Source organism: Nomascus leucogenys, chromosome 8, assembly GCF_006542625.1.
Source record: "Nomascus leucogenys isolate Asia chromosome 8, Asia_NLE_v1, whole genome shotgun sequence".
Taxonomy (NCBI): Eukaryota; Metazoa; Chordata; class Mammalia; order Primates; family Hylobatidae; genus Nomascus; species Nomascus leucogenys.
Genome location: NC_044388.1, coordinates 55,660,453 through 55,672,876, shown reverse-complemented (window position 1 = coordinate 55,672,876; position 12,424 = coordinate 55,660,453). Strand labels below are relative to the sequence as shown.

Genomic DNA, 12,424 nt, shown 5'->3' with positions numbered 1-12,424 from the left:
TAAGTCATGTTTGTTCAACATACCATTTGCAAACACAACTGTTTTGAAAATCAGAGGCCCATTCCTTCAACCTCTGCTGTCACTGCTGCCACCACCACTGCCACTGCCACTTCCCGGGAGGAGAGGAAGCAGGAGAGGAGCCCAAGTCTCCTGTCACCCAAGTCCTCCAGCCGCACCATCCTGAAGAGTTTAAGATGTTTGCCTATGCCAAGCTCGCCTGCACCCCTGCTCTGAAGTTCTATCTTAAACGCCATAGAGTTGCATACAGACCTGAAGAGGGCTCTATGGTATTTAATGGGGCCCAGAATGGTGTGTCTCAGCTAAACCAAAGGGAGTTTCAAACCAGTGCAATCAGCAGAGACAGTGAGACTGGTGTGAAATGTAACAGTGCAGGCACTGCAACATTAGGAGTGGCTGGTTCTGGTGCTGGTATTGGAACAGTCTTTGGTAGCCTTATCATTCGTTATGCCCGAAACCCTTCACTGAAGTAGCAGCTGTTCTCATATGCTATCCTGGGATTTGCCTTGTCCAGACTTATGGGTCTCTTTTGTTTGATGTTTGCTTTCTTGATTTTGTTTGCCATGTAATAAACCACTGCTTGACATGTTGGCATTCATATTAATTACAGATGTAATTCTGTGTATCTTACTGTGACCCCAAAAACTATAGTGTTGGTGTCATGGAAATGTATGTTATTTCCAAGGTCATTTCATTAAAGATGTAAAAAAAGAAAGAGAGAAAGAGAGAAAGAAGATAGAAAACCCTTGGCAAATTCAAACTAGCATTTGCAAGTGATAGGTTAACTATGACTTTTTCCCCAAAATGAAAAAATGTGATCTGATCCTTGGCATACCACAGATGCTCAGTAAATGCTGACTTATACTGAAGACGGATCGTCTCTGAGTTGCTGAGAGAAACAGTGGAATTTTTTTCCTAGGCTTATTTTAAAATAAGAAAATTTAAATATGAATTTACATGTGTTTCACCAGTTCAGACCTCTGTTTACTTATATTTGGCCTATTTTCACAATGGAGTCTAGGCCCATTTATATAGATTTGCCTAGAAGCCAGGGGGTGAGATGGGCAGAAGAGCTCTCAAAGCCCTTTCCAGCCAGGAAGGACATTTGTTAGAAAACTCCAGACCTACATCAGCTTTCAGCCACCACCCTCTGTGAAGCCTGTGATGATTGGCCCAACTGATCTCGGTATATTCGGCAAGCAAACAAGCTTCAGCTTACCTCTGCAGCCTCTCAAAATTATGGCATTGCTTTTGCCAGTTGTCTTCAGTAGTGGAAATAGTGGGAAATAAGGATATAAAAGCGAGTATCTTAATAGCCTCAGATGTTTTATTTTTGCCTCTAGTTCTTCATGACTTTCAAGGAAATTCGTTAAGTTTTCAAGTTAGAATTGTATCCTAAGTAAATCTGTGAGAATGTTAAATGTAGTGAGAGTGTGCCTCATCGTTATTTTATTTTATGTATTTTTTTTATTTGAGATGAAGTCTCACTCTGTTACCCAGGCTGCAGTGCAATGTCACGATCTTAGCTAACTGCAGCCTCCGCCTCCTGGGCTCAAGCAATTCTCCTGCCTCAGCCTCCTGAGTAGCTGGGGTTACAGGTGTGTGCCGCCATGCCCGGGTAATCTTTGTATTTTTGGTAGAGACAGGGTTTCACCATGTTGGCAGGGCTGGTCTTGAACTCCTGACCTCAAGTGATCCACCCACTTGGGCCTCCCAAAGTGCTGGGATTACAGGTGTGAGCCACCGTACCCTGCCTCATTGTTTTTATTTAAATGCAGTGAGAATGATTCACATGTTATATACCAAAAAGCTTGATCTTAATCTCTGAGGGTCTCATAGTTCTATCTTAAATGACGATTTCTCCTTGAAAGTGAGGGGAAAATATGCCAAATAATGGCATACTTGCTGACCATGTTCATTATTTCAGTCCCCCCTTCCTCCTTTTTATATTATTTTCTTTCTATTTCTCACAGATCGAAAAGCTTGGGAAATCATCCAAAGTCCATGACTATGGTAGGTCACCTTGATGATCATGATAAAGAATCTTACATTTGCATGTAATTTGACAATAACACAAGATTTAACAGGAGTTCCTGAAGTCACATTTCCATACTGTGCAGCCTAGCCTTCCCCTCTGTCCTCAGATGAGGGCTTTTCCATCTCCTGTCACAGCTGGTGCTATAATTGGAAACCCCTCCCTCTAACCTTGTAGGGCCCCCTTCACTCCATCCCCACTGCTACTGCTTCATTTCAAGCCCCTGTCATTTCTCGTCTGACCTGTTGCACTCACCTCCTAACTATTGTTTCTGCCTCCAGTTTTGGTCCCCTTCATGCCATCCCCCACAGAGTAGACAGAGTGATCTTTCAAAAGCAAAATATTTTCATGCCCCTCCGTTGCATAAAGCCCTTCAGTGGTTCCCAACCACATTCTGGATCAAATCTGAGCTCCTTAGCAAGGCACATAAAGTCCCCTATGATCTGGCTCCGGCCCTCCTATCCAGTCTTACCATTCACTGCTTTCTCCTTCTCATCATGCATATTGGTGACGTCAAACCAACTGCAGCTTTCTAAACATGTGATTCTTTTTCTTTTCTTTTTAGTTGGCATATTAATTGTACATATTTATAGGATACAGGCTGGGCGCGGTGGCTGACGCCTGTAATCCCAGCACTTTGGGAGGCCGAGGTGGGTGGATCACTTGAATTCAGGAGTTCAAGACCAGCCTGACCAACATGGGGAAACCTCGTCTCTATTAAAAATACAGAAAATTAGCCAGGTGTTGTGGTGTGTGCCTGTAATCCCGGTTACTTGGGCAGCTGAGGCAGGAGAATAGCTTGAATCCAAGAGGCGGAAGTTGCAGTGAGCCAACATCTCAACACCGTACTCCAGCCTGGGCGACAGAGAGAGACTCTGTCTCAAAAAAAAAAAAAAAGAAAGAAAAAAATATATATATATTTATATACACACACACACATATAGGATACAGAGTAGTATTTCCATGCATGTGCACAATATGTGGTGATCAAATCAGTGTATTAGCAAATCTGTCACTCCAGACATTCATCAGTTCTTTGTGTTGGGAGGATTCAAAATCCTCTCTTCTAGCTATTTGAAAATATCCAATAAATTATCGTTAACTCTAGTTACCCTGCAGTATTATACAACACTGGGTCTTATTCCTCCTGTCTAGCTGTAATTTTGTATCCATTCACCAACTTCTCCCTATCCTCCCCTCACTACCCTTCTCAGCCTCTAATAACCATGGTTCTACTCCCTACCTCTATGCATGGTATGTCATCTCTGTGCTTTCCTGTTATTGCTCATGCAGCTTCTCGTACTTGGTATGTTCTTCCCCAACTCCTCTTCTCTCACTTACTCAGTTCCCACCTCAGAAACACCTGTCAGCTCAAGCTCTGCCACCTCTCTGAAGTTTTTCCTGCTCTGTCTCCCAAATGGAACTGACTTGCTTCCTCCCATGTGCCCACACGATACCCTTTGACGTAATAGCACCTATGACACAGCATTACAGTTCTCTGCTTGCATGTCCTTTGACTTGACTAGAACTCTTTGAGTACAGGAGTTGTCTCATATTCATTTTGATGTCCTCAAGTACCTATCTCATAAAAGGTACTGAATAGGAGTGAATGTTAGACTTGGGACCCAGGACCAATGCTACACTTGCTAGAGTGATCCCAAACAGCAGACACAGCTGCTGCCACCTCTGTCCCATTCCAGGACATGGATGTGTTCATAAATGCCGTGGCCTATTTGTAACATAGCTTTGGGGATGAGGGGACACTCAATAGGGCATGCCTCCATATGCTGCCATTGAGACCCAGCTTTTCTCATAGTTGAATTAAGAGGGTGGCTTAATACTATCAATTCTTTTTTTTTTTTTTTTTTGAGACGGAATTTCACTCTTGTTGCCCAGGCTGGAGTGCAATGGCACGATCTCGGCTCACTGCAACCTCCACCTCCCAGGTTCAAGCGATTCTCCTGCCTCAGCCTCCCAAGTAGCTGGAATTACAGGCATGTACCACTATGCCTGGCTAATTTTGTATTTTTAGTAGAGACGGAGTTTCACCATGTTGGCCAGGCTGGTCTCGAACTCCTGACCTCAGGTGATCCACCTGCCTCAGCCTCCCAAAGTGCTGGGATTACAGGCGTGAGCCACTGCGCCCAGCCAATACTATCAATTCTTAACTATGCCATGCTGGTAAGTCACTTTTGGATTATTCAGATTCTTGCTTCTATTCCTTTTTCTACATCTGTCAATTGCCAACCAAACCAAGGAAGATGAAACTCAGTCCACATTGTTCTTCATTGTGTTCCTTAGTGGGAAAAAGGTTGAAACAAACAAACAAAAATATCAGTTAAAATATCGTGTTGGAGGCCAGGTGTGGTGACTCACACCTGTAATCCCAACACTTTGGGAAGCTGAGACGGGTGGATCACTTGAGGTCAGGAGTTCGAGACCAGCCTGGACAACATGGCAAAACTCTATCTCTATCAGAAATATAATCCCAGCACTTTGGGAGGCTGAGGTGGACAGATCACTTGAGGTTAGGAGTTCGAGACTAGCCTGGCCATCATGGTGAAACCCCGTCTCTACTAAAAATACAAAAAATAGCCATAGTGGTGAGCACCTGTAATCCCAGCTACCTGGGAGGCAGAGGCAGGAGAATTGCTTGAACCTGGGAGGCAGAGGTTACAGTGAGCCGAGATTGTACCGAGATTGTACCCCGGTTGCACTCCAGCCGGGGTAACAGAGCGAGACTCTGTCTCAAAACAAACAAAATATAGTGTTGGTATTATCTGTGGAATTCATCTATCTATAGGCTTACTTTGCACCCCTCTTCCATATGTAATCAAAAATTGGCTGTTTAGGTGTTCTGTCACTGAATGTTAGTCTTTCCCCAAAACTTATGAAACATTTTTCCTTTCATTTTTAGATGCCAGCTATTTTTAAAGAAAATAGAAATGATTTAGATTAAACAAGCCTGAAGATTAAACAGTAATCATTTTTGTCAACCACTCCAGGAAGAGTCATTACTACATATGCTAGCCAAATCAATCCATGCAGATGATATATTAAAATCTGTATAAATAGTAAAGTCTTACATTCCAAAAATGTGATTACTTTTCTTCTAATTTCTTCCTGTGAATAATCAAACATATTCTATTTAACATAAGCAGAAGAATACAGTGGTTTTTTTGTCAAATATTCTCACAGAATACCACTCCCATATTATCAGGCCTTTAATGATGCACAAAAATAGTCATGGATTTCACTTCAACTTTTTATTTCCTCTGCAGGACATCCTTTTTCTGCCCAGGCAGGCAGATTCTTCATAATACCAAACAAATTTTAAAAGACACCAACTCTGAAATCCTTTGGAATTAAAACCCAGATAAAAGAGCCTGGGCAGCCAGGCGCAGTGGCTCATGCCTGTAATCCCAGCACTTTGGGAGGCCGAGGCGGGTGGATCATGAGGTCAGGACATCGAGACCATCCTGGCTAACATGGTGAAACCCCGTCTCTACTAAAAATACAAAAAATTAGCCAGGCATGGTGGCGGGCACCTGTAGTCCTAGTTACTCGGGAGGCTGAGGCAGGAGAATGGTGTGAACCCAGAAGGCGGAGCTTGCAGTGAGCTGAGATCGTGCCACTGCACTTCGGCCTGGGCGACAGAGTGAGACTCTGTCTCAGAATAAATAAATAAAGAGCCTGGGCAACATAGGAAGAGCTCATCTCTACTAAAAATCAGAAACATAAGCCAGGCATGCTGGCAAGCACTTGTAGTCCCAGCTTACTGGGTGGCAGGGGAGGGGAGTGTGGTGTGGGGGTAAGGGGGTGGGGATGGGGGGGTTGCTAAGGCAGGAGGATGGCCTGAGCCCAGGAGGAGGCTGCAGTGAGCCATGATCATACACCGCACTCTAGCCTAGGCAACAGAGTGAAACCCTGTCTCAAAACAGAAAAACCCAGATGAAAGGAAAGGACTGGTCTCTTAAGACCTAACCCTTATAATTTCCACTTTAACATAGTTTTAAGGAATTAGTTCTGATTTTAAGCAAAGGAGCCAGAGATAGCTGATTTTGTGAGATGCACTAGAAAAATAAATGTATATAACATACATATTATCCTTTTGATAAATCCCAGAACCAGACTGGAGGTATAGCTATTGATTAAAATATGCCTTACGGCTGGGCACGGTGGCTCACACGTGTAATCCCAGCACCTTGGGATGTCGAGGCAGGTGGATCACTTGAGGTCAGGAGTTCGAGACCAGCCTGGCCAACATGTTAAAACCCTGTCTCTACTAAAAAGAAAGACAAAAATTAGCCGGGCATGGTGGTGAGTGCCTGTAGTCCCAGCTACTCTGGAGGCTGAGGCAGGAAAATTGCTTGAACCCGGGAGGCAGAGACTGCAGTGAACTGAGATCTCACCACTGCACTCCAGCCTGGGCAACAGAGTGAGACCCTGTCTCAAAAAATAAATAAATAAATAAAAATAATATATATATTATATATATATATAAATATATGTACACCTTAGGTGGAAGAGAAAAACTATTTTATCTCACTAAAGTTAGTTTTGCACTTAAATTAGATAAATACAAGATGAAAATATAGAGTATATATCTGGTCCTGAAGGAAGTGGTGAATAAATAAAAGCTATTATTGTTGTTGTCATTTTTATTGAGGAATTCTATAAGACAGGTCTTACATGAATGTTGAAACAAAAATATTTAATTTTTCAAATTCTAAAAGTTGGAATGACAAATTAAACCATGAGAAAGGCACAGTGGGTTGCAGCTCTAATAGTGCAGTTTCATTTTAGAAAGTGAAGCATTGAAAGCTTTAGAAGCTACTCATACTTTAAAAAGAGATATTATTATTAGTTTCATGAGATCTAGGGAAAAGGAGAAAATATGATAGGAGAAGGATGGCTAATGCAGCCCCAGAAATCTGCACACAAATGTGATGAAACAGGTAGAAAGGAAGCACTAACACATTGCGAACAGGACTGTGTGCATAAGTGCTGTATGCAATGTGTGTATTATGAGACACCTATGGGGTTTTACCTAGAGGTTGTCTCAGAATGAATGTGCCTGCCTTGGTGTGTGGCTCAAGGATGTGGCGTTTAAGCCCGTCTTTCTTTCAATAAACATTTAATGACTTTCAATAAGCACTGGGACAGGCTCTGTGTCAGATGCCAAGGATACAAAGAAAAATGAAGATCCTAAGGAGGTGATAAATAAGTAAAGTATTCTAGAACAATGTCAGATGTAATGGTGGGAGGAAATGGCCCTGGACTATGTGAGAAAACCTCAGGGAAGATTTTACAGAAATGATGGCACATGAGCCAGATGTTCACAGCCAATGAGGTATCTCAAGACACAACAGGAAAGCAAGAGCATGGAGGCCTGAGATGCCAGTTACATCCTCTGAAGTACAATTAATGTCGAAAATTCAAGCTCTTCAGAGGGTCAGAGATGAAGAAGATCATGAGAAGCATTCTGTGCTGTGCTAAGAAATTTGAACTTGGCCAGGCACAGTGGTTACAATTGTAATTCCAACACTTTGGGAAGTGGAGGCAGGAGGATCAGTTGAGCCCAGGAGTTTGAGATCAGCCTGGGCAACATAGTGAGACCCTCATCTCTATAAAAAATTTTTAAAAATTAGCTGGACATGTTGGTGCACACCTGTATTCCCAGCTACGCAGGAGGCTGAGGCAGGAGGATCGCTTGAGACCAGGAAATCAAGGCTGGGAAGGCTGCAGTGAGCTGGAATTGCACTCTGTACTATAGCCTGGGCAACAGAGTGGGACCTTGTCTCAAAAAAAAAAAAAAGGAAATTAATTAATTTGAACTTTATTGTGATGAGAGGCTCTGAAAGATTTTAAGTAGAGGAGTGATGTAGTTGGGGTGTGCATTTTTGAAAGATTGCCCTAATAGTGATAGAAAGGGTAGGTTGATGGTGGGTGAAGCTAGAATCAGGAGTACCAGTTAAACTACTGATACAGTGCTACAGTCAAGAAAACAGACTAGGAACTAAAATAGTGGCAGTGGAAATAAAGAGGAAGATGTGTATGCTGAGTGATTTCAAAGGTAAAATGGAAAGGATGGGGTTATTAGTTAGCTGTGGGAGTGGAGAGAGAAGGGTCTAGGAAGCCTAGAAGAGCTCTGTATGAATGAGGTAGAGAAGACAAGAGGGATAGCTGGTTTGTAAGAGATACACTGGGTTTGAGGTAGCTGTGAAGCATCTGAGTGGTGGTATTTAATAAGCAGTTATGTATATGCTGAGAAGGCTCCAGTGATCAGGGAAGAGATTGAAGATCAAGGAGAGAGCAGGGATCATTGATGAAGCAAGGTGTCAGAGGAGAAAAGAGGGACTAGGCTCCACAGCACAGCCTAGGGACAGGGACATCTCTTCCTCTGAAATCAGGACAGGCATGTTCAGGGCAAACATAAGCCGTGGTGTAGTAACTTGAGGGAGCTCATGGCTGGGAGTGTCACTCTCTTCTTGTAGTAGGGGGACGGAAGAGAGAAGTGAAAGTTGGAAATAGTCACAGCTTCTGCCTTCACAGAGTAAAGCTTTGGCTCTCGCCACAGGAGATTGCATGGGGACGCAGTTTCCTCTCCCATCTGTGGACTTACGCACTTCCCTCTTTTTTCCTCTGGTCTGTTTGGTCTCTTGTCCTCTTGACTCTGACCCATCGTATCTCCTTGAGGATTTGCTCCGGCAATCATTTATATCTTCTCATAGCTTACTTTATAACTCTTCATTTAACCCTAGCCTTTAAAAAAAATCCTTCCTGCAACCCTTTTCTTTTCTAAAGCTATCATGGTTCCTCTCTTTTCACTCCCCATTATAAACCTTCCAAAAGATTGTTATTTGCAATTTACAAGGCACTTCCACATACTACCCTAAGTAGGTTATCTGAACTCATAGTGTTTCTGATAACTATTTTCCTATATCTCCAGTCTTCATAACTCTGACTTTTAAAGGCTGTATAATATTTCATGGATATGTGTCATAATTCACTTAAATCTATTTTAGGGACAGGTTTTCAAATCCTTACTCCATAGTCAGTGTTCATTGCCTTCCATGCTGTGGGCCCAAACTTCTGTGCCTTTCCCCATATTGTTTCCTTTTTTGGGAATGCACTTTCCTTGTCCACTAAAAGCCCTCCTTTCTTCACATCCACCGTGCAGTACCTCATATTTAAAACATTTGTACCCTTTGAGATCTAATTCAGATATCACCCTCATCCTCATCTGAAATGCCTCTTTCCTCTGTTTTATCTGACTTTTTAATGGCACTTAGCACATTCTTCCCTAAATTATAGTGCAGGGGAGATAGTATGGAATAGGAAAAAGAGCGCTCGACAGGGAATCATAAGATTCAGATTCAAGCCCTGGCTCCTCCATAACATCTGTTTTAGGAAACTAAGTTCATAGTCACTGTAGTTTAAGAACAGTTACAGGACTGTGCTAATATTGTTTAAGGATATAAATGTTTTGTATATTATGTTCTATCTTTCAAAGATTGTTAACATTCGCCTATATAAATGCAACTCTTGGTAAGAGTGAGCCGCCTATATAATTCAAATCTAGCAGATCCAGTCTGAAAAAAACTGAAAAGGACTTTGGGAATTAGTATGAATTATGATTGCACCTTGGGGGTAAGGTGTGAAACTGGACAAAGATCATCCTGTATTTAGCAAGGTTAAACGTGCTTGAAGAACAATTAGAATATATTTTTTAAAAGTCTAGTAAGCACAATATGGTAAAAATTCACCACTATAATACAGTGGAGGGTTCTTATCATAAATGGGGCCAAGGGCCAAAGAAGGTGCTGGGAGAAGAGTTTTCAATTTTCAAAATTTCACAGCAAAGCTGCTCCACTGGGCATGTCTCCACTTGTTTGATGGGAGGATTTGATCCCCTAATGAAAGAGTGTTGGTAACTGGAAGAAGAGGCATAAAAACTATAGTACATAAGTACACAAGTTATTACAACTAATAAATATATTTTATATACTCTTCCCTTTATTGAGGGATGATTTACGTGCTGTAAAATTCAACTATTTTAAGTATACAATTCAGTGATTTTTAGCAAATTTATACAGTCATGCAATAATCACCACAATCTAGTTTTAGAATATTTCCATCACCCCTGCCCCCAAATTTTCTCCATCCTATTTGCAGTCCGTCACTGCTCCCACCCCATGTTTCCCAAGGATTCCGATCAATCTTCTTCCTGGGGAACATGCAAGAGAAGGGTGAGTAGGACAAACTGCGATCAACTGCTGTGTTTGAGCTTGAGGCATTGGGGCTACTACCTGGGAAAGTTTTAGCATTCTGCTGTCATCTCCTATGAACGATCTAGTTTTTGCAGGGGCAAGCTGGCAAATTAAACTGGGACTTAACACAGACCACCACCCCTTTGAAGGTGACACACACCTCTACCATTCCCCACTGATGTGATTGGGTTTTATTTTTAATTTTTAATTTTGGCTGGGGAGGGGAGTAGTGGTGGTATTCAGTACTAAATGGCAATTGTGGTGGTGCTTCCGGGCTCTTTGTCATAGGAACCTGACTTCTGCTTCAGTTCTGGGATTGAGAATTGGGTCAGGCCCAGTGGAGAAAGGGGAGCTGTCTAAATTCATTCCTGCTGCTGTAACAAAATACCTGAGACTGGGTAACTTATAAAGAACAGAAATTTAGGCCGGGGGCAGTGGCTCACACCTGTAATTCCAGCACTTTGGGACGCCAAAGCAAGCGGATCACAAGGTCAAGAGATGGCGACCATCCTGGCCAACATGGTGAAACTCTGTCTCTACTAAAAATACAAAAATTAGCTGGGCATGGTGGCGCACGCCTGTAGTCCCAGCTACTCGGGAGGCTGAGGCAGGAGAATCACTTGAACCCACGAGGCAGAGGTTGCAGTGAGCTGAGATTGAGCCACTGCATTCCAGCCTGGCTACAGAGTGAGACTCTGTCTCAAACAAACAAACAAACAAAGAACAGAAATTTATTTCTCACAGTCTCAGAGGTTAGAAATCTGAGATCGAGGTGCCAATAGGTTCGGAGTCTGGTAAAGGCTGCTCTCTGCTTCCAAGAAAAGGTCACTGTCTGCTTCCTTGTTGCTGTGGCCACCAGAGGTGATGGATGCTGTGTCCTCACATGGCAGAAAGAACGGCAGGCCGGGTGCAGTGGCTTGTGCCTGTAATCCCAGCACTTCAAGAGGCTGAGGTGGGTGGATCACTTGAGGTCAGGAGTTCAAGACCAGCATGGCCAACATGGTGAAACCTCGTCTCTACTAAAAATACAACAATTAGCTGGCTACGGTGGCGCATGACTGTAATTCCAGCTACTTGGGAGGCTGAGGCACAAGAATCACTTGAACCTGGGAGGCGGAGGTTGTGGTGAGCTGAGATTGTGCCACTGCACTCCAGCTTGGGCGACAGAGTTAGACTCCGTCTCAAAAAATAATAATAATAAAAAATCAAGAATGGCAAAAAGGGCCTAGCTAGTTCTCTCCAGACCTTTTATATGGTTGCTAATCTCATTCATGAGGGCTCTGACTTCAAGACCTAATCACCTCCGAAAGGCTCCTCCTCTTAATATTATCATATGAATTTTAGGGGACACATTCAGACCACAGCAGTATCAAAACTTTTTATTGGGATGACTGCCCTCAGCCTATTGTTTTTCTTGATTTCTCTTTTTCTTTTTTTTTTTCTTTTTTTGAGATGGAGTCTCGCTCTGTTTCCAGGCTGGAGTACAGTGGCACAATCTCAGTTCTTTGCAACCTCCACCTCCTAGGTTCAAGCAATTCTCCTGCCTCAGCCTCCTGAGTAGCTGGGACTACAGGCACGTGCCACCATGCCCAGCTAATTTTTGTATTTTTAGTATAGACGGGGTTTCACCATGTTGGCCAGGATGGTCTCGATCTCCTGACCTCGTGATCCACCTGCCTTGGCCTCCCAAAGTGCTGAGATTACAGGCGTGAGCCACTGCACCCAGCCTCTTGATTTATTTAATTGTATAAACTAAACAATGCTGTCGTTGGGTGCCCATCTATCTTGCCTCTAGGGAGGTGTTTTGTCAGCTGTTACCATAACTCTCTACAGGTTACTCCCCTTGCCCGTTCCCCAGCCCCTCTCCCCTATTCTGACCCTGCAGAATTGTGAGCAGTGTGCCCACATTGTTGCTGACCATTAGGTGATGCCATCTGGCCTCCATTCCCATCCTCACTCCCACTGCTGTCAGTGCAGTTCCGTAACAGCATCTCTTGCCCTGAGCCCAGACCTCCAGAACACAGCTGACCAATGGTCTTCTCAGCCCCTCTCACCAGTACATTTCTCATCGCTTTGGTAAATGGAGTGTCCTCTAAGG

General features: G+C 43.2%; 1 protein-coding gene across 1 annotated transcript in view; it reads left to right on the top strand.

Annotated features, from left to right (window-relative positions):
* Positions 1–5,012, top strand: part of CAGE1 (cancer antigen 1) — a 60,661-nt gene extending 55,649 nt beyond the window's left edge. The window contains exons 13-14 of the mRNA XM_012509190.2: positions 1,992–2,031; positions 4,971–5,012. Coding sequence (XP_012364644.1) covers positions 1,992–2,031; positions 4,971–5,012 — 82 coding nt within the window. The remainder of the gene's footprint in view (positions 1–1,991; positions 2,032–4,970) is intronic.
* The last annotated feature ends 7,412 nt before the right edge of the window (positions 5,013–12,424 follow it).